This window comes from Lonchura striata, chromosome Z (genome assembly GCF_046129695.1).
Source record: "Lonchura striata isolate bLonStr1 chromosome Z, bLonStr1.mat, whole genome shotgun sequence".
Classification (NCBI taxonomy): Eukaryota; Metazoa; Chordata; class Aves; order Passeriformes; family Estrildidae; genus Lonchura; species Lonchura striata.
In genome coordinates, this window is record NC_134642.1 from 86,048,576 (window position 1) to 86,075,733 (window position 27,158).

General features: G+C 42.8%; 1 protein-coding gene across 1 annotated transcript in view; it reads right to left on the minus strand.

Annotated features, from left to right (window-relative positions):
- MSH3 (mutS homolog 3) overlaps positions 1–27,158 on the minus strand; it is a 95,119-nt gene that overhangs the window by 56,363 nt on the left and 11,598 nt on the right. Inside the window, exons 9-10 of the mRNA XM_077790100.1 lie at positions 4,237–4,349; positions 1,846–1,960 (exon numbers count right to left, since the gene is read on the minus strand). Of these exons, the coding sequence (XP_077646226.1) occupies positions 1,846–1,960; positions 4,237–4,349 (228 nt within the window). The remainder of the gene's footprint in view (positions 1–1,845; positions 1,961–4,236; positions 4,350–27,158) is intronic.

Sequence of the window (27,158 nt, forward strand, 5' to 3'; positions counted from 1 at the left end):
AGCTATTAAGTATTTCCTTGCCTTTTCCCTCAGATGCTCATTTCATCCCCAGACATCCATTAGAGCAACCATCAGCAGGCAAATGCCAATGCTAAGATTTAGTGCTTTTCCTTCCCAGTATATAATGTACTTGATTTTAGGAAGCAGCTGTTACAAATGTAACTGAATTCTGCTCCATAACCCTTCACATAATTATACTTGTCCTCTGCTACAGAATTACTTCCACATAAAAGATGGATTTCACATTTTCTCCATCTGAAAGAACATTCACCTCCTGTGTGATTGCACACAGGGCACTGTGACAGCAGTGACCCGCCAGCTGACCAAGAAATGGCATTTCCTTGGAATTCATTTTCTTCCTCAGAAGTTCTACAAGATTTCTCCACCTATGCCAGCATATTAAAAAAACAATTATTTTAAAAAAAATAAGGCAGTCAAAGAAGATAAGCAGGCACACCACAGTGCAGGAGCACCACAGATCAGCAGGGAAGATGCCACAGGAACTCTTTCCCCATCAGCTCCTTGAGCACATCAAACCTTTTGTTAACATTCAAATACAACTTGGAGAGAAGGGCATCTTAAGAAATCCATCCCAAAATTCAGAACACCTGTATAATTTCCAAATATTTTGGTGGACACCTGGGAAAGTGTTTAAATCGTTTTAAATGCAGCTGGTAATCTAAACTGGTAATCTAAACTGGTAATGCAGGGAGCCCTTCAAAATTGGGCTTCAAACTCTCAGAATCCCACACAACATGTGATTGATCTACAAAAGATATGAAATATTTCTAAGTTTCCAGTTTGCAGCCAGACTGACTTTATTAAATCCTGCATACTTATGGGACAGAGGAATACTGAGACAACTGGGAGAATATTTTGCAGCAGATCCATGACAGATAAAGCTGTTTTATTCAATAAGCCTCAGTGATATTTCCAAAGCTAAGCCAGGTGGGACAGCAATGTTTTATACTCATGGAAGACAGGCTAAGAGAAGCTTTAGCAGTGACATCTTTCCATTTTCATTTGATTCCACCTGCATAGGCCTGTCACAAATCTTGAGTACTCATCTCAGCATGTCAAATACACCCAAGCACTGGAACTGCTTAGGAGGTGACAAGGTTACATCCATGTCTGTGTGTTTTGCAGTAACTTTGCACAAGTAGTGGTGCTCTAGCAACAGCTTTTGCCATGATCCTTCTCCCCACTCCTACTTACCCCTGAGTCCAGCCAAGGGATTTTCCAGAAAGCCAGGATGTGTTCAACAGTTTTCTTTAAAACTGGTAACTAGATTCAGCAGTTGAAACAGACCTGCTGAGTAATGCCTGATCATTACAACACAGAGTTTGTACCTGCCTCCAGAGCTACAGAAAGAAAATATTATTTACACACTGCTGGCAAACTGCAACGACATCTGCAAAGCTAAGTTGCAACAGCAATTTTTTGGTTTTTTAGGCTGCCCAGAAAAGCCCTATATGTTGGTTAAACACTTAAACTGAGGTTGGGATGCAACAGATGATATAAACAAACTTTAAATTTTTTCCCTAGTATCTACCAGTTTTTGCACCTTGTTTGTTTTCAGTAACACCTGGCAGCAGTACATGCTCATTCACAGCACTGACACTAATGTCTACACAAACATACTTCAAAAAGGTTTCCCTGAAACACCCCTCCCTCAAAGAAACCACTCGATTCTTTCACTTCTGATTAGGAAGTCAAATGTAAGGTGTAATTTTTACAAAGACTATGTTTATCACCAGCAAGTTTTTCATTACAATCAGGGACACTGTCTGCTAAATTTTGCAAGAAGTGGTGCTTTGAATTGGAAATTCATATAAGGCAACTTACCTTGGATTGTAAAGCATCTTTTCCAAATTAAATTCTTTGAGATACGTAATTACTGCTGCCAGAGAGCAAATAACAGGCTTATCCAAGCTTAGTATTACAGATAGGTTTTGAGGACCTAAAAAAAAAAAAATTTCTTGTCAAATGTTTATTTTGTGGTTAACTCACTGTGTACTACTAAGATATTGTAGAAAAAGCATAATCTGCTTTTCAAGTTATTCTAACAGAAATCTGTAATGTAGATACAGTGTTTTATGATGTCTATAAACCAACATAAAGCAAGGCTCCAAATTAACAAGGTTCCAAATAATGCAGAATTGCAACAGTGTAAACACATTAAGAAACAGAAAACATTTGACTCTGTGGGTTTTTCTTCATAAAAAATTACTAACTGTTGACATAACAAAACTTCTGAATATACAAACTAAGAATGGAATTCTGACATCTTCATTTTTGTGCACAGTGCTCTACTACAGTGCCTGTTCCAGCTGCAACAGCAGGAAAACTCACTCCACAACACCACAGCATAAAGTGGTATTTTTAAAATTGCACACGGTTCAATTTTTTTCAGGGATTCAGCTTTTTAAAGCTGTTCTCAGGTAACACCTGCAAGAACTTTAGAACTTAGTTAACAAGAAGGTTACTCCTGTCTTCAAAGAGGGCAAGAAGGAGGGCCCAGGATATTCCCAGGAGACAGCTCCATCCCTGGGAAGGTGCTGGGACAGGTGGCTCTGCAGGTCACCACCCGGGTGGCTCTGCAGGTCACAACCAAGCCTGTGGAAGGAGAGGTCACCAGGAGTGGCCAGCAGGGACTGGGGACATCGTGTTCACCAAGGGGACACTGTGTTTGAGAGAGCTGGGCAGAGAGAAACCTAAGGAGGTTCAACAAGGGCAGCTACAGGTCCTGTGGCTGGGGAGGAATAACCCCAAGTACCAGAAGAGATTAGGAATGACCTACAAGAGTCCAACTCTGTGGAGAAGGACCTCAGGGTGCTGGTGGATGGCAACTTGACCATGAGCTGACAGAGTGTCCTGGGGACCAGAAGGGCCAGTGGGATCCTGGAATGCATCAGGAAGAGCATGGACAAGATAGGGAGGGGATCCTGCCTCTCTGCCATGCCCAGGTGAGGCCAGATCTGGAGTGCTGTGTTCAGTCATGGGCTCCAGATTCAAGAAAGACAGGGAGTTGCTGTAGAGGGTCCAGTGGAGGCCATAAAGATGATTAAGAGTCTGGAGCATCTCTTATGAGGAGAGACTGGGAGCTGAGCCTGTTTAGTCTAAAGAGGAGAAAACTGACAGTGTTCAAGTTTAGGACATCTTTTTAGCTGCATTGGCTGTCTTGAGACCCTGGCAATGGGCCCAGAGACCTTAGCACAAAGTCAAAAACATTTGTGCTTTTGCTTTTAGTTTGTGGAAAACTGCTAACCTTGTATGAAGAATTGTAAGCTATAAATAAGAGTTTAAGTAGTGTGATATTTGAATTAACACAAAGGGAAAAGTAGAATTTTGAGATCTTTAGAATTTTTAGAAAATTTTGAGATTTAAGGGGTCAAAATAGAAGAATTTAGGTGTGTCTTAGCTTTCTTTTCCTTCTCCTTGTCTTCTATGTCTTAGTATCATAGTAACACTTTTCTATTAAAGACACACTGTCTAACATAGATGATAGATATTAGCAAATTAATATAAACAAACTATACGTAACTTTTGATATAAAAGGTAAACACCGCCCAAGAGGGAAAATAAAAATACCACAGTCTCCTTGCTAGCCAGAGCTCAACAAGTCAAAAAAAGAATGTTGTTATAAATAAGGAAAAATAACCAAACTTAAAAACACATTCTAAAACATTCCAAACTTTTTATTTAGCTACACAAACTAAAAAACAAAGAATTTTTACAATCTTAAAGCTGTTCCAGAGCCCTGGAACAGCTGCCCAGGGAGGGCTGGAGTGTCCCTGTCTGGAGCCATCCCAGCCCCAGCTGGACATGTCCCTGTGCCCCTGCCTAGGGGAGCCTGCCTGGGCAGGGGATGGACCAGATCATCTCCAGACAGCCCTTCCAGTCCCAAATACCCTGGGATTCAGTGAACTCTTGAGAAATATTTCAGATGATGAGTAATCCCCCTCAGCTGTTATGTACATTTAAATTTAAATCTGTCTAAACACACACCTTCAAGCTATGAAAAGAAGTAATGGTAGCCCTATTTAATTTCTATTTAAATAATGTTCCTTTTCCTCCAAGCTCAACATGAGATCCCACTGTGCAGAAAATGAAGCAAAGGTGGCCAAAAGCCTACATGAATGTAAAGGCTAATAGGGTGCATGCTTCAAAGATATTTGGAATGAAAGACCTGTAATGTCAGGCACTTCCTTTGCATAAAAATCTGAACAAACATACCTGCAGTACCAGGCACCTCTTTTGCATAGAAGTCAGTAACCCTCTGGAAAGCATGGCTGTACTCAAAATTGAGGTTTTCCATCCTTTCTATCCTAATTCTGTCATCCTGTAACCTGCAAAGAAAAAAAATATTTGACTCTCAGGTTTTTACACTCCCTTCATGAAAGCGGTTACAAAGGTGCACTTTCTTTTGTCTTTGCTTTGTTAGGAGTTGAATGGGTAAAGAATTAAGAAATGAGGTATTAAAGTAGGGTGAAAACATTTTCAAGCATGCTGTATTTTTTAAAATGTTTTTTCTAACCAAATAAAGCAAAGCCAAACAGCAGCAAGCACAGCCAAAAGAGGTGGTCTAACATACCTAACATATGCAATGTAGATACTAACACATCTTCACCAACCATACCAAGTACTTGCCTTATCACTTCTTAAAGACTCCTGGCGAACAAACTTAAGCTGTTATCCCACTCCATATTTAATTATCCTTTGGAGGATTTTGTTCCTTGTAGAACTAAAGGGCTGGATTTCTTTTAGTCTTACTGCAGCCTATGAAGCCAAGGATGTTATTACTGATAACCCTCTCCTGCCAGCAGTTGTTACATCAGGTATATCAGCAGTTCCTCCCAGTTCAACAGCACCACCAAACTTTACTAAATGCAAACATTTCCACGCTGCCTGTTTTTCCCTACCTGGTGGCTGAAGTTAAGATTAGATGCTGCCTTATCATTGCAATTTGTACAGCTGTTGATAAGCACTGAACAGACATGCTGGTTAAAAAACCCCAAAGGAGAACCTTGAGCAGATTTACACAGCTACACAGTGAGCACTGAGCCACGGGCCAGGAGAAACCTCCAGTGAAAAGACACACAAAAAACCTACTTGGCCTCTGGGTTTCCACTGACTCTCACACCCCTGTGGGATGCAAATAAGCCAAGTGCCTTGAGAAGACTGGAATTGTGCCAATGAGAGGCACTGTGCAGGTATTACAGCATGGAAGTTAATCAGTACCCTTACAGCAGGGCTTTCCAACTTCACAGGAATAAACAGACAGATTTTCTGCCTTACATTACGCACACCCCCACCTGAAAGGATCAATACATCTCTGAGGCCCAGCTCTCAAAAATAAGATTTAATTTCTACAACATGTGTCCAACTAACCAGACTTGTCTCAGCACATACTCTGTGATACTTTTCTGCCTTCAACTGACTGACCAAATTACATTTTCAGTTTTTATATTCTCTGGGACTCCCCTCTTCCCAGCCCTTCTCAAGATGAGCAAATATCTTTCAAGCAAAGGAAAACACCAACCCAGTCAGCTGTTTTATCCCTTGCTTTTTCCCCTTGTGTTGTACAATACCTTTTTCTGACCCAGGGATGGGACAGCTGAGAGGTGTTTTAAAACCTTTCATTCTATTTTCAGTCTCATGAGAAGGGTGAGACAATACAGATGTTTTAATTCATGCCACCACAATCAGAAATTACCATTTCCTAACTACAAACACTCTAAGTGTTCTTGGCCCATCAGCTTTTTGCACACCATGCTGTAGATGCCTTAAAGCCAATCATCTAAAACTACCCCTCATGGGTCCCACTGCAGTGCATCTTTCATGGCTCTGTTTCTCCAAAGTACCCAGTGTTATTTGTAAGTCCACCTTCTGAAAGTTGTTTCTAGCTCCATTTCTCTCTCAGCAGTACCTGTCCTACTCCATGGCATTTCTAAGTCAGCATTTCTGGTCTCAAGGTTTGCATAGGGATGTGAGCCTTCTGTCAGGCTTTGAGAGTTTTCTGCAAATCCATTTCCCACATTTGCCCCTCTCTCTTGGACAGAAAACACTTCCTTGATGGCCTTGTTCATCATTCACTGTGCACAGTGAAGTACACAAGGCACTACCGCTATTGATGCCACGAACAAACAATAATAAACCTATTTTGCAAACCTCCTTTAGCCAAGGTGCAAAGCTCCATCCTCCAAACAAGTCACCTAACCATGATCCATAGTTTATTTTAATTTGATTTGTTTCTGAAGCAGTTTGTGGATGGACACTGAATGGTGAGACAAGTTCATACAACACAGTCCTTCAAAATCTCTACAAACCCATTTCCCACACCAGCAGAGCACCTCTGAGTCAGCGTTCAAAGACACAAGGGCCTTGCTGCTGACCATGTGTGAGCAGGGACTTAGAGAAGTATTTTTACACACAGATTTTATTCTTCATTTCTGCCTCTTTATATTTTCACAGCAATGACTACAGAAAAAGAAGGCTTAACAAGGTCTGCAGAGGTGATTTCTAGAATGGAAGTCAAAAAGGAAGGCTTTCCATTTCACTGGATGGCTTGTGCCACACCTGCTTTGCTTTGTAATCATTAACTGGGGTAATTTTCTTCAATGCTTTTGTGATTTTCTTCCCTTTTATACCCAAATGTATCCAACTCCTTAACATAAACCCTGGAATATGATAGTTACAATCAGTATATGTTCAGTGACTTCTGATGGCACTTTTGTTTGTCAACTCAATGAATGAGAAACATTCAAAACTATTCACTAACTTAAAAATATTAACTCAGTGATCTGCAAAATCTTCAAATATTTTAATATCTGTATTGTAGATACAGCAACATCAACTATATATATGACATTCTGACTAAAGAGTATGCACATGATATTTTAGATAAAGTAAAAAAAATGGGAAGTTACAGATCCAATGCGCAAAAAAACCTGAATTTTTAACAAGATGCATGAAAACAAAGTTTGCTGCAGAAGGTTTTCATGTGTGTCCTTTGTGCAGCAAGATGATCACCGAAGGCCATTTTCCTGATTATAGGCAGGGTGAGGAGTCGATGCTTATTTTATCTCTCCAGCCACCAATGCCTATTTAAATCAGAAGTCAATTCACCATCAGCCTCTGTAAACATCACTCTTGTCAGGAGCTGCAGATGAGCTGCGGTTCAGCTCTTCCCAGCTCCCTGAAAACAAGCCATGCCCTCAGTCCCTGAGCCCGTCAGAGATCAACTCAACCCCTGCCCAGTCCTTCTGCACCCCTGGACTGGGCTCTGAGTGCCCAGGGAGGGACGGACCCCCCGTGCCCCCACCAGGGCACCCTGCTCCTCCCAGCTGGCACTCGGTGCTCAGAGATAAATTACAGAACCTGCCAAGGACACAGCCACCACCACAGCCAGTGTCGGGTCCAGCACACCCCTCTGGCTGCCCTGGCTGGCTCCAGACCCTGGCACGAAGTCAAAAACACCTGTGGCTTTGATTTTAGCCCATGGAGAAAACTGCCAACTCTCTATGAGGAATTACAAGCCACAAGGGTTTGAGTAGTGTGATATTTGAAGTAACACAGGGTAAAAAATAGAATTTTTTGGATTTTTAAGGTAAGGGGTTCAAGGGGGTACAAGATGGAGGAATTTGGGCATGCCCTGGCCTTCTTCTCCTTTGTCTTGTCCTCCATGTCTTGGTGTGATGGTGACACTTTTCTATTGGTGTAAGGCCAATATTCACAGTCTAACATAGGTGATGGGAATTCTATTGGTGTAAGGCCAATATTCACAGTCTAACATAGGTGATGGGAATTGGTGAAGAAATTGTAAACATAGACATGCAGTTTTGAATATATAAGGTGGGAGCCACCAAGGACTTGAGGCCAGACTGCCATGGCTTCTTACTTGGCGGACCTCGGCAGGTCATTGAGAAAAATTATCAATAAGGAGAAATAAACAACCTTGAAAGCACAATCAGAAGCATTCCAGGCTCCTTCTTTGGCTGCATTTGGGCTAAGGGAAGCAAAGACTCTCTACAATCTCTCTTGGGATCACACCCTGATCATCAGCACCCTGAGAGAGAAATCCACAAGCCAAGGGTCTGAAATCAGTGTGCCCACAACAGCTGAATAAAGGATGGGACCCTGCAACACACAGAGGCACACTGCACTGCAATAATGCAATAAATAATGGAATAATGCAATATTGTAATAAATAATGTCATAATGTATAATGTAACACGTGCATCCTAACCTACACCGTCTGTGCTGCTGTTACTGGAGGGACTGATTTATCTGTCACCCTGCTGGCAAAGTGAAAAAGGATCAACACTGCTGGGTTTAATTCCTCTATTTATCTGACAATTCGATGCATCAACTTAAAATTCGTGGCTTAACAAGTGCTGTAGGAAAAATATTTAAAAGAGACCTCTCAGTTTGACAGAAAGGTCTCTTAAGAAAAACATTTATGAAAATGCTAGAAGCTAAAAGGAAACAACACAAATAAAACTAATTTACAGAAGCGGACTCAAGATACCTAAAAAATAGTAAAATCTTTTAGTAAGAATGAGCTTGCTTTAAGCACAAGAGCTAACTGCACTTGGCTGAATAAAGCAGAAACCACTTCACTGCTGCTCTACACTTCACAATTAAACAGGCATAAAGTAAAGAAAGACTTACTGTAAAAAGACACCACCAAACTGAGTTTCCTTAAAGCTCAGCAAGTCCTCCTAAGGAAAGCAAGAAACTGCACAATTTTACCTTTATCCTGCCATGCCCATTCTCCTTTAATTGTAGAGGTGCACAGACCAAAATGATGCAGAATTTGGGAAGGTGTCTGCTCCTAAAATTTAGTATGAAGTTTTTACTTCTGAATGCTAAGCACAGATCAGTAAAGCATAAATGATTTAATTTTCTTTTCCCCATACAATTTATTCAAACTGCTCTTTTCTCTGCATGCCTCATAGTTTATTCAGCTGGGATGACCAGTCTGTCACTGCAGGGAAAAAATGCCAGCACTGCCCAGCAGGGCGAGGCAACCTGAATGCATTAGTCCTTTCAGATATCCAAGCACACTGTGTCACCTTCCCTTACCACCACGCTTGGCAGAAACTGCATTTCCTTCACTTGTCACCACTGGGTTACCTTTGTTAGCCAGCCTCTCCTAGCTCAGGGTGATGCCTTAACAAGACTGCCCTGAACAGAAGCTTGATGGAGTTACAGAATAAAGCAGGGATTTATTAAAGGATCTCCTCCATGGATCCACCTTGGGCAGCACCAGAGCCCAGCCAGGGCTGCACCCAAATGAAACCAAATGGTCCCAAAATGAACCCGAGATGAACCAAAATGGCCCCAAAATGAACCCAAGATGAACCAAAATGGTCCCAAAATGAACCCAAATGACCCAAAATGGTCCCAAAATGCACGAGCGCTCCCGGGGCTCTCCCTGGGATCAGTTCTGCTCCATTGGCACCTTGGAGTTCATTGTCCCATTCCAGCTCCAGCCCATCAGTCCCATCCTGCTTGTTTTTCTCTCTCCAGCCCACGGTGTTTGTGCTCCTGGGCTGAGGTTTGGATCATTTGTCCTTGGTGCCCAGCTGGAGCAGGAATTGTTGTGTCCCTGCTCTGTGCAGAGAGCTCAGCATCCCCTAATATGAAGCCCAGACACTCACTAAAGCAGCACAGAATGAGAAAAATAGAAAAGCTAAACCTGAGGCATCAAGGGGGCTCAGTTCTGAGTGTGTCTGTGGAAATGGAGATCCATCCTCCCTTTTTGGGTGAGCCTTGGCACAGAGCTGCAGCAGCTTCTCTGGCAAAGCCTCAGGGACATTTCCAAGCAGTTGTTCTTTTGGCACCAAGCACACACATTTTTAGAAGCACAGCTTTTTCTGCAGGCAGAGTCAAGTGTTTCCCCACGCTTGATCTGAGCAGCTTTCAGATGCCAGAGATGGAGACTGCTGCTGCAAAAAGCCAGCAGCACAGTCACCTTCTCTGAATATCTGACACAAATGTCTGCTGTCCACGAAAACCAAACAGAAATCACCACGTGGCGTTATCAGTATGTTACATACAACAATGACACCACCCCACAGCACCTCCAGCTTCCAAAATGCCCCATCCCAAACCCTTCCTCAATGCCAGAGGATGCTGAAAAGCCCAGAAGCAACTCCAACACACTTCAATATACATACACACATATATGTGTATCTGCCTACTCACAGGCATGGTACATATACAAACACGCACACACACAGAGAAAAACTTGAGGAAAACTCCTTGCTTGCCTTTTTCCAGACAAACTACCAGCATTTCTCAACACATTTTCTGACTTTCTCAGGAAGAACTACATCTGAAAAGAACTCCAACCACACTGACAAGCCTAGAGCCTGGAACCAAGGAATTCTAAGAAAACATTCTTTTAGCTTTAGGAACTCAGAGGCAGGAGCTGCCAAAGAAATGGAGCAAGGAGGACAGAAAAAAAGCAAAGGGCTGTGCAGGCTCTGCATGAGACTGCATCCCCTCTGCCAGGGCAGAATTAGATATCACAGGATAAAACACAAGCACAGCTGTATTCCAGCAGCTTCTGCACTCACAAATAGAAATCTTCTTCAGGCTTCTTCCATCTGGCTATCTGAAGAATGGGATGAAACACACTGCACTCATATCTTGGAAAGTAGAAAGGATCAAAAACTGCTAGGAAATTATTTATTATTAGCACCTGGGAATAGCCAGGATGAGCAATAGTCGACACTGAAATAAGACAATCCCAGCACGTCAATTTAATTTCCCTCAATTGCAGAGGAGCTGGCTCTGTGGACAGGGAAGACGCAGATCCTGTACCTGCTTGATCTCAGGCAGGCTATTTCACATCTTCACACGTCCTCAGAGCTGCTGTGCAGAGCATGATTCACAGGGAAGTGCTCTTGCAGAGCATACCAAGCTCTGGAGAGCAGCACTCGGGCTGGCAGCAGGGCCCCTGTGGGATGAGGTGATGCTCTGAGCTCAGCACTGCCCCGGGAGCAGCACCCACAGAGGCAGCCCCAGAGAGGACAACCCCAGCCCACTCACATGGTGTGAGGCTGAGGCAGCCACAAAGAGCCTTAGAAAGAACAACTCACAACATGGCAGAGAAACCCCTGGCATGCACCCATTTCTCCATCATTTATGGCTGTGAACAAACACGTGGAGGGCAAACGAAGCCCTGACCTCTGATGTAGAAGTTCTTTCCATTCAATACCCCAAGACTGTAGAGTTTACTAGTTTTAACATGATTGATGATAATCAATATGTACACACCTATCTGTAAAATCTCTTTCTAGCACAGTGCAAGGCTGAGATTATCAAGTAGATCATCAAACCATCCTATCACAGTGCCAGCACAGGGCAGCTCCTACCCAGGGACCAGCACTGCTTAAAGGAACTGCAGTGCTTTGTGCAGCTGTCGGGTCCCACAGCTCCTCAGAGCCACCACAGTATCTTGCCCACATATCTAGCAATGTTTACTTTCCTTTATATATACAGATATATATTTGTATATTTCAAATATATACAGGAACACTTGACTAAGGTCACTGTTTATTTTCGAGTATGTTCAGCTGTCTGTTCATTATGATCTACCTAATACGATACTGGTGGCTCTTTGTTCTCAGCTCAGATTGCTTTTATCCAAGACGTGTTTTGCAGGAGCTGTACAGAACATGATGCTGGGAGTCACACTGGTCTGGCCCCATCAGAGGTGTGCCACAGACAGCTGGTAAGGGTGCACAAGGCTGTCCCCAAAATCAGCAGCTCCTCCACTCAGGATTATGCCAACCAGCAAAAGTTTCTCTCCTTGCAGAGCTTCAAGCACATTAAACGAAACAAAAAAAAAAAAAAACAAAACATGCCAAACCAAATCAAAACCAAACCAACAACAATGGGAGAAAAAAAAATCAAACAGCAACAAAAACCAACCACAAACAAACAAACCAAGCAAGGCAACAATAACACCACAAAACAAAGCACAGGAAAACCCTGCCCAGTATCTGCCATACTACATGAACAGTGATGAAATAATGCTGTTTCTATTACATCCCACGATGGATAAACAGCTGTTTCTGAAGCATTATGGAGCATTTCATAACCCATGTTTTTGCCAAGTTGTAAATAAAATGTTAATTATCTGTGCTCTTTCTCATCAGGTAGGATAATTTTCTGTATTTTCTTTCAGTGTGGGCCTTAAACTTCATACAACGTACAGCTGGACAAGCAAACAATAAAAAGGGAGTAATTACTCATTTAATTCAACACTATCTCTTACTATTGTGTCTGGTCTCAACTGCTGTGCAGCTGCAGCTCTGTGTTTACATCACTGCACCTCCTGACTGCCACATCACTCCTCTCTGATTCTCTATTCTTCACTCTACCACTGCTGCTGTGCTTTGTAATTTAATATTAAATCCAACTTTTGCACATACCCTTGCTGGTGATTTTTTGAGCAAGCTCAAGCACACTCATTCAGGACACCACTTAATACTATTTTAGTTTCTTCTTGAATTACAAAGCCTTTTAGAAGGCTTTTTACTAAAAGGGGCCTTCTAAAAGCAAGTTTGCAACACCAGACAATAGGTTGGCAGACAGAAAAGTTGACTTCTGTATTACACATTATATAACTCGAGATTATTACCACTTTACCTTGCATCACTTAGGGAAAAAAAAAACAAACCTTGAAGTGTTTAAAAAATATTACCAATAAATTAAATAATAAGAAGAGCATGACTAAAAGAAATCAAGGAATTCTGGACAGGCAGAGCAAAGGAAAAGATGACAGAATAGTCTTGAAAGAATTAATTTTGGGACTCCAACACAAAAGTCTGGGCTATCACCTTGTTCAAACAGCAGCATTCCCACAACCTCTGGAGAACCCCCAGCACCCTCAGTGCATCACACAACCTCCCCAGATGACTGCACAGCTCTTTGTTCCAAAAGGACATGTGCTGTCTGATCATACTTGTCCCGACTGACAGGAACACAAAACGTTCTCATTTTCAGCAGCAAAAACTTCTGAGCACAAAGCACTTTTTTCTGTCTCTCCTGTAATATTTTTGCAGAGGCTCCCCACCTACCCGATCTCTCAGTGAAGTCGTAACCATTGTGCTTCTGTCAAATCTCTGCCTACTGCCATCAGCACTCAGCATCACAACCCCTCTCTAGCATCAAGCTGATGGGGGAAACAGTCAGTAGAAAACTTCGTATTCAAAGACATATTTTTTGAAGAAGCAGAAGTAACAGTCTAAATTCAGCTTGAGCAAATCCAAGCTCTATGCTTAACGATATTTCCCAGCTATTTTAATTATCCCCCCTTCCCTTATGCCATGTGTGAGCACAAAAATCTCCCAGGCATTTCTAATTTCAACATATTTGAAACAGCACTGACCCTCACAATATTGGAAGTTACATGGGTCATACGCATATATATGCCAAACACACAGTGCTTTGTCCAAAAATCAAACAGCTGCCCAGGGAGGGCTGCAGTGTCCCTGTCTGGAGCCATCCCAGCCCAGCTGGACACATCCCTGAGCCCCTGCCCAGGGGAGCAGCTCCAGAGGAACCTTCCAGCCCTGCAGTTGAGTCTGTGATACAGGATTACTGCTGAAGGAGGAATCAGATTTGCCCAGGTAATTGGTAAAAAGATACTCTACAAGCAGAGACTGAAAACATCAATAGGAAGTTGAATGGAAGTCACCACCAGCTTATGAAACATCATTTCCACAGATTATGTAAGAAATAACTGAGATGCTGACAGACAGGGTCCATCCATGTCTCTGTTTTAAATCACTCTGAGCTAACCTCCCACACTGCTGCCACTACTCTACCTGCCAAGAACTGTCAGAAACATCATTCCTGTTCTGTAATCACAAGAATTGCTGTGGAAATTTACCAAGGAGCACTCAACATCCAACACAGACCTCCATGAGAAAGCACACTGCCTCTGCAAGCAGCAAGGCCACAGCTGGATCTTCCACCCCTCTGAAATGATTTCAGTTCAGGGGATTTAGGGTCATGCTCAGGAGGGGATCCGGGTGCTGTTGAGGCTCTTACACACCTTGCTTTGGGCTGCAGAGACATGGAGTGTCACAGAATAGACAAAAACCTCAAAAGCAAAACCCTCCCCCCAAAAAAAACCAACCCCAAACAAACAAACAAAAAAACTACGAAAACCAAACGAAACAACTAAAGATAAAAATCCACCCCACTGAATCCTGTTGATAAATACTCAGGCATCATGTAAGATCACAGACCAACGTAGTCAGAAAAAGTAAAATCCAAATTAGCCCATAATACCTCAGTTTAATTTAAACATGGAAGGAAAGTATACACATGACTGTGTTTTCAAGCTATGATGGTAGGTTATTACATGTGACAAGCAGGCAGAAGACCTGCAATTGTTCTTTAATTCTTTGTTTATTCTAAGAAGTTATAATAAAAAGGATTAAAAAATCTAAAATGTATCTTCAGGATTTTAATCATTTTATCCAGATATTTTTGCACAGATATTCTGGATTATTATCTTTGATAGGTAATTATATTCAAAATAAGTACCTGATCCATATCCCAATCTGAAAATTCTGGATACCTGCTCCTCTAGGGATTAGTCTTCATTAAAAAAAAAAAAAAAAAAAAAAAAAAAAGTGGAAAAATACATTCACTCAGGCTGCAGAGGAAGAGAAAACAAGCATGGTGATTGCATTCCATCATTAGGGGGCTAGAGCACGTGTCAAATGAGGACAGGCTAAGGAAATGGAATTAATCTGACATGGGGAAAGCTAAGAGGGCATCTTCTCCCACCCTAGGGGCATTCAGGAAAGCCTGGAGCAGATTCTGCTGAGAGGTGCATGGACAAAACCAAGCAGCCACAAGACCAGCTAAACACTCAAACAGGTGATGCAGTGAAGCTGGGGCTTCCTTTCCTTGAGTGCTTCTGAAAGTGGACAAAAATGTAGAATACCTGAGCTCCAGAAAGCTCATTCAAGAGAAATTTTCCAAGATTTTGAGAAAAAAAAAAAAATCTAAGAAACAGTGTAAGTCATCAGGCATGTTATAAACCAGCTGTAGCCCAATTGCACAAATAAGAAAAAGATCACAGGAACTGGCTGCACAGCCACTGCTCCTGCAGACCCTTCTGTGCCCCAGGACAGAGGAGAGCACACAACATTTAATGCACTGCTAACACAGTAGAGTCCTGTTGAGGACTTCACCCACCTACAAGGTAAGAGATATCTTATTTCCTTATCAATGGCAAACTCCATCTGCAACAGGATGTACCACTCAAGCCAAATATCCAAGCAGGTTCTCCAGCTGAGACTGTGGCACAAAGTCTCTTTTTTATTTTTGGTTTTTGGCATGTGCAACTCACTGCTCACATTTCATTCTCCTCTCACGCCACTGACAGAACCACTTGAACTAAGTCCAACCAGAAGGATATGATAGATTATGTAACTACTTCATCCTTCCCTTTTTTCTCTTCAATTTGGAGGCTCAGCATTTGGGACACTAGACATTCAAGTACCCTCTACTCTACAGAAATAAAAATTTTAAAGCCAGAGCAGGATCTTCCAGACGTCAGCATCTGTAATCACAAACGTCACCAGAGACCATAAAAAACCCCAAGTATTAAAGAGCTCCATCCTAAAAATCAAACCCACTGCTCTGAAGACATTTCAATAACCAATCTAAATTCACCTTTGTACATGGCCTGGACCTTGCAAAGCCTTTTTACACTTTTCCAAGAAAGATCCAGCTGTGTGATGTTCCAGTGCATTGTCCCTAATGACCTCACAGCCAAAGGAGGCTGGAAAATTGTATTACCCCTGATTTTCTTCCAGAAATGTCTCCATCTGAGCTCTCCAGCTATGATTAAAATAAAAAGACTCCCAATTCCAAGCTCATAAAGACACTTTCAAATATAAACACAATAGGCATAGTTCTGCTCTGGCCCCACTCCTTTCTTCTTTGCAATTACTGGAGTTATTCTCCTCCAGTGCTGTCAAACCGTGGCAGCACTTGGAACAAAACTTTTAAGATATGAGTAGGGTGATGAATATAACAATAAATCCAAGTCTGAAGTGAGAAAGAAACTCCTTAGGAAGTAATCTGAATGAAAGCAAGAAAAGACATAAAAGAGCAGGAAGGTTTATTGTTACATGTGCTAACTTGGCAATTAATACTGCTTTCATTCTGCACTCAAAAACCAGAAGAGGCTTCAGGGTATTGGTACTGTGCATTAATGGCATGCTATTTTTAATAATTCTACCTCAAAAACAAATGTGATTCTCATGCATTTAATTAAAAAAAAAAATAAAAAGAGCCCTGCAAATGGTAGGCAATTGTTCAACTGTTGCAAGAAGGCTTCAAACCCTGAGAGCTGTGTGCCCAGGGCCAAGCTCTGGTTTCTGAAACGAGGAGGAAGCTGCAGAGTTTGGTCATGACCTGCCTTGCACAATGAGAAGTGTGGTTTTGGCACAAAGTGAGGGTGGTTCCATCCCCAGAGATTCCCTATTCTGGGAGCTCTGCAGCTCCCAAACTCCTCAGAGCTAGGAAACTGAAACATGGGACAGGTCCAGGAGCCCTCCCAGCACCCGGGGACAGCCCTGTCCCACCTGGGAACCAGCTCTGTAAAACCACAGGACAAACCACTCTGCCCCTGCAGGAAGATCTGCTCAGCCTCAGCCCAAAACACCACGGAAATCTCTCTGCTAAAGCAGAATTTGGCACGGGCAACTTCTCATCTCCCTCAGATCAAGAGCTTTGCATGTTTTGTAGTGGTTTTAATAGAGGCTGCTGGACAGAAATCAGGATACATCTGGCTGGTCAATTAAACTTGCAATTAATGTCTTCTTTGATAAGCTGATACAGATTTAAGAGTTCATTAAATGTGATGAATTGAACTTGTTAATTTTTCAACAAATCATTTCAGGCTTTCCTGTGAGATGTACAAAGATGCTTAAACACAGTCTCATCTCTAACAGAATACATACAAGTAGAGTGTTAACAATTCTATCTTCCATGTAAAATATTTTTGTCTTATTCCACATTCCTGTAATCCAAGAGTGGGATGTTTTCACCAGAAATTGTTATTTACCTTGATTTCCTGCTCTGTGAAAAGCTAATACAAGAGAAAAAGCAAGGCAGTTTTTCCCATGGGTAAATTTAGCATGTAACTTAGCAGATGATGTGCACTATGTATTCTTTCTTTCCAAGGATTTACCATTAAGGAGCCAACTGCAAAAAGCCACTTAAATTATTTTACAAATGGAACAAAAAAACATTTCGAGGAAGAAGGTGAAGGCAGCTTGGGCCAAGTAGTATGCTTTTAAGGGAAAAAAAAAATAAAAAGAAAGAATTCTAAATTGAAATTCAATTTATCTCATGTTTACACTTTGGGGGTTGGCAATGGTTCAGCTAAAAATATAGTTTTAAGTATCACAAGGCTGCACATCATCTCTGGAGAAGTGAGCTGGAAACAGAGGTGGCAGACTTTGTTCTGCTGGGGGCTTTTCAGGTAAGTCAGAATTTGAAGAAATAAATAGTATCTTAAATCTACAGAAAATGGATACTTACTCCAACTTTGTAACTCAAGACTGAGTAATATATCCTCAGTTATTACCAACCAATTAAATGGTTACAATATCATAGGGAACAGAGGGATAAAACCAGTAAGTGAAACTGAGTTTTTTGTCAGATAGATTTTTGTTCACAAGACACACGGCCCTCTTCTTGTTCACAGTGTCTTCTAAAATACAAGTTGCATTAAACCTGAAGTTGCAACTAGTTGTTTTAAAATACAAGAAGGTGTTGGCATAAAATACAAGAAGGTGTGTCTATAAAAATGTTCCCAGCAAAATCCCAAGAACTCCTTTCACCTAGCTTAACACGAAGGGTACTAGTCTAGATTCTGCTCATAGTCAGTGATGAGAAGTACCTGAAAACACACCCCTGTTAACACACATTAATTCCTTCATGTTTTTGAAATCCTTCCTGTGCCCAGGCTGCAGCAGAGGGATTTCAGATCCTGCTGAGTCCTCACTCAACAGCCAACTCCAAATGTACCACTCTCAACATGGCCACACTCAGGACAAGCTCTCGTTATTTAAAAAACAATCAGAAAAAAGGATTACGTTACAAGGAAAAGGTTTCTTGGTGGTTTTGGGTCTCCATTTACTGCTGCAGCTCTCTAAGATGCCACAAAAACTTTTGCCACGATCAGTTAAAAAGAGGCTGTGGGAACACAACTCTTTAACCCTCCTTAAGTCAATTTTTGACTTAACCCACCAGCAGCACTCCAAAGCTGCTGGTGAAACTCCATGCTGGGCATCCTTTCCTCAGAACATTAAAAACCAAATGTGTTACTCTGCAATTAATAACATCTGATAGTCTGCTAATTATATACCACAGAATGATTAATTGATAGAGTGTGTGGCTTCCCCTCTGCCATGGCTCAAAAATTACATCATGGCTTTGAGTACTAAATAGCAGATTCCAAAACAAGCATTCCAAAATGTAATTTAATTGAAGTTAATTACAAGTGCATTTGATGATGGTATTTATGAAAGCATTTCTTTGCTTAGGCAGCCCAAGGGCACTGGCATTCAGATTCTGGTGCCAGGGCAGATCTGTGCTCTGACTCAGGATGGGTCCAAAAGTTGGGGCATTTCTCACACCCTGACTGCTTTCACACAGGGCTGTTTCCACCTAGATTAACTCAAAGCACCAATTCCAGTGTTACCTTCCAGAGACAAACCAAGCTGGGCTTTTTTCTCAAAGCCATGAGCAATAACATGAGCACTGTACTGACAATATACACAGGATGCATTATGGCAAGGCTTAACTTCTCCACTTCAAGATCCAAATTAATGTGCTATCTTTTCAGACAATTAAAACAGCTTCACAAATCAATTAATACTCTAAGTAAGGATTTCTGACAGCTACACAACTGTTTCCCTTTAATTAAAGGGTTTTTCCTCCTCTTCCTAGCTCCTTTTCTTTCAAATGAATATGTTTTTCTTTTTTGTTTTTGTTAGGGGAGTGTTTTTTTTTCCTTGGTTTGAGTTTTGAGGTCTTTTGTGGGTGATTCTTTTGTTGTTGTATTTGTTTTTTGGTGGTTTGGGGGCTTGTTTAGGTTTTTTTGTGTTTTTGATTGGTTTTTTTGGGGGTTTTTTTTGGTAGTTGTTTTCTTTTTGCTTAGCAACAAAAAAAACAACAGCACTGCCCTGGGAAGGGTTTGATGGACGGACTGTTCAGGAATCAGGAATCAGTTGGCTGTGCACATCTAGAGGGCAGGGGTCAAAGGCTGAGTCCCAGTGGATATCAGTGATCTACACCGGGTCAGAGCTGGATCCGGGCTGGGCTGAGCACAGGGAGCAGCCCTGGAGGAGCCCAGGGGTGCTGTGGGGCAGGGCTGGGACCCCAAACCCTGAGCTGGGCTGAGCCCAAATCCCAAACCCTGAGCTGGGCTGAGCCCAAATCCCAAATCCCTGAGCTGGGCTGAGCCCAGAGCCCAAACCCTGAGCTGGGCTGAGCCCAAATCCCAAACCCTGAGCTGGGCTGAGCCCAAATCCCAAACCCTGAGCTGGGAGGAGCCCAAATCCCAAACCCTGAGCTGAGCTGAGCCCAGAGCCCAAACCCTGATCTGGGCTGAGCCCAATCCCTGATCTGGGCTGACCCCAATCCCAATCCCTGATCTGGGCTGAGCCCAATCCCAATCCCTGATCTGGGCTGAGCCCAATCCCAATCCCTGATCTGGGCTGACCCCAATCCCAATCCCTGATCTGGGCTGACCCCAATCCCAATCCCTGATCTGGGCTGAGCCCAATCCCAATCCCTGATCTGGGCTGAGCCCAATCCCAATCCCTGATCTGGGCTGACCCCAATCCCAATCCCTGATCTGGGCTGACCCCAATCCCAATCCCTGATCTGGGTTGACCCCAATCCCAATCCCTGATCTGGGCTGACCCCAATCCCTGCTCTGGGCTGACCCCAATCCCAATCCCTGATCTGGGCTGACCCCAATCCCTGATCTGGGCTGACCCCAATCCCAATCCCTGATCTGGGTTGACCCCAATCCCAATCCCTGATCTGGGCTGAGCCCAATCCCAATCCCTGATCTGGGCTGAGCCCAATCCCAATCCCTGAGCTGGGCTGACCCCAATCCCTGATCTGGGCTGACCCCAATCCCAATCCCTGATCTGGGCTGACCCCAATCCCTGCTCTGGGCTGACCCCAATCCCAATCCCTGATCTGGGCTGACCCCAATCCCTGCTCTGGGCTGACCCCAATCCCAATCCCTGATCTGGGCTGACCCCAATCCCAATCCCTGATCTGGGCCAGCCCAGAGCCCGTGGCCCAGCCCAGCGTGGACACCAGCCCAGGGCCATTCTGCCCCTCTGCCCCTCAGCTCGGAGCCCTGCAGAGCTGCCCCAGCCCTGGGCCAGCCGGGAGGAGCTGGAGCTGCTGGAGCCGGCCCAGAGGAGGCTCCAGGGTGAGCAGGGGATGCAGCAGCTCTGCTGGCAGCAAAGGCTGGCACAGCTGGCATCGCTCACCCGGCCAGGAGAAGCTTTGGGCTGAGCTCAGGGCAGCCTTGCAGTTCTTACAGGCAGCCCATAAGGAAGATGGGGACAGAATCTTCAGTAGGTCTGTTGAGACATGGCAAGGGGTGATGCTTTTAAACTCAAAGAGAGCAGATTCAGGCTGAACATGACGAGTATTTTACCATGAGGATGATGAGGCCCTGGCACAGGCTGCCCATGAGGAGGTGGGTGCCCCACCCTGGAGACATTAAAGGTGTGACTGGACAGGGCTCTGACCCACCTGCAGCTGGGGGGTGGTCTGGATGACCTACAAAAGCCCCCTCCAACCAAAGGCTTCTATGATTATATGAACACCACCTTGCTCTTCAGAGTGCTCTTCTGTTTAGTAACAGGTCCTGCAAGACCTGTTCAGTAAAAAGGAAGATGCACAGCCACAAAGCAATAGAAGGCACACAGTCAGATGGCAGGTGGCTGTCCAGGAAGCTGTCCAGGAAAGTTATCCTTCCTTTCCACACCCCTGCACTGCCCAGGGCATGTGACAGATGAGGCAGGTTGGAGAGGTGCCACTTGTACCCTCCCCAAGGTTGTACCTGCTGCTTCTCTCTCCACCCAAAGGTCCCCTCAGCCTCAGCTCTGCAGAGGGGGCTGCAGGAGCAGGACAGTGCCAGGCTGCCAGGAATGCCTGGAATCTGGCTGGAAATGGGGACAAGGACACCCCAGACACATAAACAGAAGGGCAGAGACAGGAGGAGGTGGCAAAGACTCCAGAAAGCAGAAGCACAGCTGTGAAACAACAGGCAGGAGGGATGGAGGGGCAAACAGTTATCTTCCACCTGACAGAAGCCAGCCTGACAGGCACAAGAAAAAGCACAAATACACTCAAATATATTAGCTGGAAAATGTTCTTAAGTACATCTACCTCCCTCTGCATAAAGTCTTTCACATAAGCTGAAAGCAAGTGTCTTACACAAAATCTTTTTACTTTAAAAAATACTGTGCTGCTAAGTAATACAGAGTTAATTACAATAGTAGTGATTTCAAATTCTCTACTAAGAACTCAGAAAACATTCAGGTGAATTTTGAACATCTAACAGTCATTTGTACTGTTACAAATTCCCAGAGGAAGAGTCCATGCCTAAAGCACACTCCTCAGGAGTCTAATTTACCAAAAGCCTCTTACCTCTGCCATACACAGGAAAGAACAACTGTTAAAAGAGACAAACATTCTCAGTTGAACACAAAATGTAGCTGCTAAAGATAGCCCAAAAGATAAATCTTGTTCCTTTCTGCAGTTCATCAGATTGATGGCACTTAACCCACTTCAGTTCCATTCTCGTCAAAATTAAAAAAACAATTACATTCTGGATTTATGAAAAATAAATGAATTTGTGGCCTTTCACTCTTCCCCAGCTCAGGAGGGGCTGGGAACCAGGACAACAAGAGCTTTACTCTCCTCACTCCACATCACTGCTACCTTCAAGTCAAACATGCAGACAGCCCCAGTCTTCCTCTCTCCCACATCGTCTCACTGACATCACTGCCTGGATTAAAACTGCTACATTTCTAATTCCTGGCAATTTCTAACTCCTAACAATGAAGGCAGGAAACAGGGGAAGAAGTAGTCTTTGAGAAGTTAACACATCCAAGGTATCCTCAATGCCACTGTTTCACAGGGAAGGAGTTATGTGCCAAGTCAGCTTCAAAGCTGAATAAATTATGAAAAAGCAGTCCTTATTGAAACAAAATGCTAGGATTTTAACAAATATGCCAAACATTCACAGACTGATTAGAAAGATTCAAATTTGCACACCAGTTTTAAGAGTTTAAGATTCATTCTCCATTTGCATATGTGAAAAACTACAGCATATGAATATATACTTAAAGAAAAAAGGAGAAACTTCACAACCAGAGAGGACAAAAAAAAGTACCACAACTTGTCACCTCCTACAATTTCTGACCTGTCCTGTAATAATAAATCAATCAGTTGCCAAAAGATGCTAATAAAAATGCTTTAAAGTTTTATTTTTCCTACTTCTGTTTATAAAGTAAGGTGTTTTTTCCCTATGTAAAAGTTAACTTCTTGATACCAAGAAACTGGACAAGCATCAAGGCTCAAGACTTAATTATTCTCCATTTAATAATTTCTACCTCAAATGGAGGGGAGGAGAAAAAAAGTCCACAGCCATGAATATTACTAATCTGTGCAATAATGCCACAAACTCAGCTGCTGAACACAGCACATTTTCCATGCTTTGCAGTCACTTGAGCAATAATGCACCCTTGAGCCAGGCGTGAGTCTGGGGAGGCTCATCAGAACTTGGCCTGGGGGGAAATTTACAAAAACACAAAGGGCTGGGCAAGACAAGGCCTGCAAAGGCCACTTGTTGCTTAAAAAGCAGTGCTAACATTTTTTATCTAATTTATCATCCAGGGTAAGGACAGTGCACTGCATTCTGCATTTGGACACCGGGCTTTGAAACTGCCTCTTCACGTCCCTGCAGCAACAATTCCACATACATGGGTGTGAAAAACACCTACCACTTGGTTTTTAAAATTTTAAAAGTTTAATAATAATTAAATTGTTATAAAAATAATAATACAATTAGAGTAATAAAGTTTAGAGCTAGGACAATCAGAAGACGATAAAAAGCAAAGAATTACGGATGTCTGGATGCTCTCAGACACTCAGTCATGAAAAGCATGCCTTGTGAACAAAGGAATAACCTTAAACCAATACACTTGTTGCATATTCATACATCCTTCTTGGTTATGCATACATTCTATTCTAAACAAGAAACTCTCTCTGATGTATGTCAACTGTTTCCTTTAATCCCCACTGCATCTTCCAGTCTGAGCAAGGCCTGAAGAAATTAGCTTCTTCTGATAAGAAGCCATAAATTCCTCTCCTTTGGAAGATTTAGGTGCTCCTCCAAGTGAGTATCTCATCCCTAAAAAAAAACTCCCCCCACATAAATTGTTTCTATTTTAACATTATGTTGTAACCTAAAACTACATTTAACACAATATGTAAGAGAATTAATACAGCATAATTTTCTAACATTACACATATAATATACATTGTAACATTTGTGAAAAGCCAATCATAAATATGCATTTTTCACATAGGGGACAGTAATTCCTCCTAGAACACATCCCAAACTTTGAGGGGCAGCCAGGCAGGTGTGGCAAATCAATACACCTCACTCTTCAGCAATTTGTCAAACAAGAGGTTGTGGATATTCTCAGTTCAGTCAGAGAGAAAAAGAGAAAGATTTCTGCCAGGCTAAGTCTGGGAAAAAGTCCCAGAGGAATGTAACAATCATTTTCTGTTTTCCATCCATATTGTTTATAGATATGTTCTACCACACTGACCTAAGTCCAGTGCACCAGTCAGGTGAAATGTTTTTGCTTTAAGACCAATGGAATTAATGCTCACAATGTCCTCTATAAAAGAGAGAAGTGCTTTTGATAAAGGCTCATTTTGCCTTCTGAAATCGTGTGAGTCATTTCACCCACCCCTGGCTCAACAGTGTCAAGAGGTAAGCCCCACACTCCCTCACCTGCAATGCCACAGAAAATAATGAATGCCACTACTGAGAACAGAAGCATGTCCTGACTGAGACAGGATAAAACTGCCAAAAAACACCATCCAGCAACTCTTCCAGGCCACTGGAAGAGGTGACAATACTGTGGTGGAATTTGAATTTTTTCCCCTGTCCATTCAAAAGGAGAGAGCTCTGTCATGGCCACAAGCAGACGGCTTCACAGACCATGGGCTGGACTCTCAGCAGTGCAAAACACCTCTTTGGTCAGTAAATACCTGTCCACTGATGCATTTGGGCTTTGTATTTACAGAAATTTAAACAAAACAGCTCACAGGCTGGTTTTGCACTTCAGTTGCTTTTTTCTTCCCTGCTGCAAATTTAACTGCTTGCAGCTTCCATTGACACAAAACATTCTCAAGATGGTTGTCACAGCTTGCCTTTCACTTACAAATCCATGGGGACATTATAAGCTATACGAACCATGAAACTACTGTTTTTTATGATCACCAGCCCTTTAGACACTCTCCACTCCTCTCTGTTCCACCACTTAATGTGCAATGCTGTTTACTCTCACTGTAACACTTTGGGGTCTTGTTTTAGCCACTACAACCCTTCCTGTCCTTGCTCACCTGCAAACCTCAGGAGCTTTGTAAATAAATGCACATGCCCTTCACAAAAAAAAAAAAGAAAAAAAAAAAGAAAAAAAAAATCCTCAACATTAACTACATGAATGCAACCTCTGATCTGAGCAACCAGCAGTCACATATAAAGACCACAAAATTAAAAGCACTTTGTGCACAGTTACAAGTCAGAGTTCATTCCAGCTCAGTTTCTACTTGACTGATGACACAAATCCCTAACTCTGTCCCTGACAGCAATTATCACTGAACAGCACCATTGACCAAATGTCATAAATCCACTACAGCTCACTGTAAGAGACCATGACAGAAACGGGAGAGGAACAAACCTGCAGAGACCTCACCCAATACAGTTTAAAGCAGAGGCCACTGCTAAACCAGAGGGCTATTAGCACTGCACTTAGCAGAAAGAGCTTGAAATTATATTTGCAGAGGTCCTGGAACACAAATTAAAAAGGCTTGTGTTGAAAATAATGATGGAGGTTCACCTGCTTGAGGGATTCCATCATACCTGGAGAGAGAGGATGAGTCTTAGTTCTCAATGGGTCTGAAAGAGAAGGGAATTCCAGGGAACCAGCTCCAAGACAAAGACTACTGCAGTTCTCAGGAGAGCAGAAACCTGAGCCCCATATTCAGAACCTTAGGGTTACCACAGGCAACAAGCTGCAAACCACCTGCAGCCTAAACCAAACAGTGCAGACCTGGGTGAAACACTGCAGGTATAAAGTTATTTGTGATCAATGTTTTCACAGGGTGTCCAAGAATGCTACAGAATGAAACACTGCAAAAAAAAGGGGCAAATGGCAAAAAGAGTACCATGGAGTACTCTGAAGATGCAGTGAATTCTTCATGGAAACAAGAAAGGGACAACATGAGAGGAGCAAAAATATCCCAAAGGACTCTCAAAGAAAAGATCAGGAGACCAATACAGGCCAGGTTTTAAATCAGCCAACATGATAAGGAGGGTGGGTGCTGACCCTTGACTAGAAAGAACATGGGAGTACAAAACACTCTGTTCTTCAGAAAAAAATAAAAGTATTTTCTGAAGGCAAGACTATTTCTTTGCTTTCTAGAAAGAAAGAAATTAAACCCATGACAAGATTTTGCTCCAGGCAGGTCAGCACTTGCAAACAGATGTTACTAACAGCTGGGGAACAGCACAGTACCCACCAGAACAGTTTGTCCTGAACCACTTTTTGTAACCTACTTTTAATATAAGCCTTGCTTTTGAAGGAAGGCTCTTCACTGGCCCCCAGCTCAGTGTGCTTCAATAGCATTTTCTAGCCATTAAATCCACCCCACAACAGTAAAGAATGAAAAAAAAAACCCTCACAGAACGGGTGAAGGGAAGCACAGACTTTCAACTCTTTGCAGTGTAAAGGGGCACTGAACTAACTCTGGTCTTCTCTCACAAAGCTGAAGCACTTGACCTTAGCTCAACATTTTATTTCATTCTTTTGGTAACCATAAGCACAGTCTTTGTGCTGGACACATCACCTTGCACATCACTAGTGACAAGCTCTAGTACACAACATCCAACACTAAATCACCCCTGCTGCAACACTTTCACTACACAGGAGTAAATATACTTCTCTTCCTTTTTCCCTTTCTCTTCCTCTTCTCTTCCCTTTCTCTCTTTCCCTTCTCCCTTTTCTTTCCTTTCTCTCCTCTCTTCTCTTTCCCTTCTCCCTTTTCTTTCCCTTCTCTCCTCTCTTCTCTTTCCCTTCTCCCTTTTCTTTCCCTTCTCTCCTCTCTTCTCTTTCCCTTCTCCCTTTTCTTTCCCTTCTCTCCTCTCTTCTCTTTCCCTTCTCCCTTTTCTTTCCCTTCTCTTTCCCTTCTCCCTTTTCTTTCCCTTCTCTCCTCTCTTCTCTTTCCCTTCTCCCTTTTCTTTCCCTTCTCTCCTCTCTTCTCTTTCCCTTCTCCCTTTTCTTTCCCTTCTCTCCTCTCTTCTCTTTCTCGTCTCCCTTTTCTTTCCCTTCTCTCCTCTCTTTCCCTTCTCCCTTTTCTTTCCCTTCTCTCCTCTCTTCTCTTTCTCGTCTCCCTTTTCTTTCCCTTCTCTCCTCTCTTCTCTCTCCCTTCTCCCTTTTCTTTCCCTTCTCTCCTCTCTTCTTTTTCTCTTCTCCCTTTTCTTTCCCTTCTCTCCTCTCCTCTCCTCTTCTCCCAACCTCTCCAAGCTCTAGTCTGCTGTCAAGTCATACTTCTCTCTCCCATCTCTACCCTGTTTTCATCATCCCAGTGTTTTGCAGCTGCATCCCTAACACACAAAGAGATGAAGACCCTTCTTGAATCACAAGATCTGGCTCCCAGTGTTTTATTTAGAAAGGTCTTTAAAATATTACAGAAATTAAACTTTTTACAGCTCAGGGAAGATTGTCAACCACAGGTTTTAGAAAAGAGCGGCTAAAAGCTGAAATCAC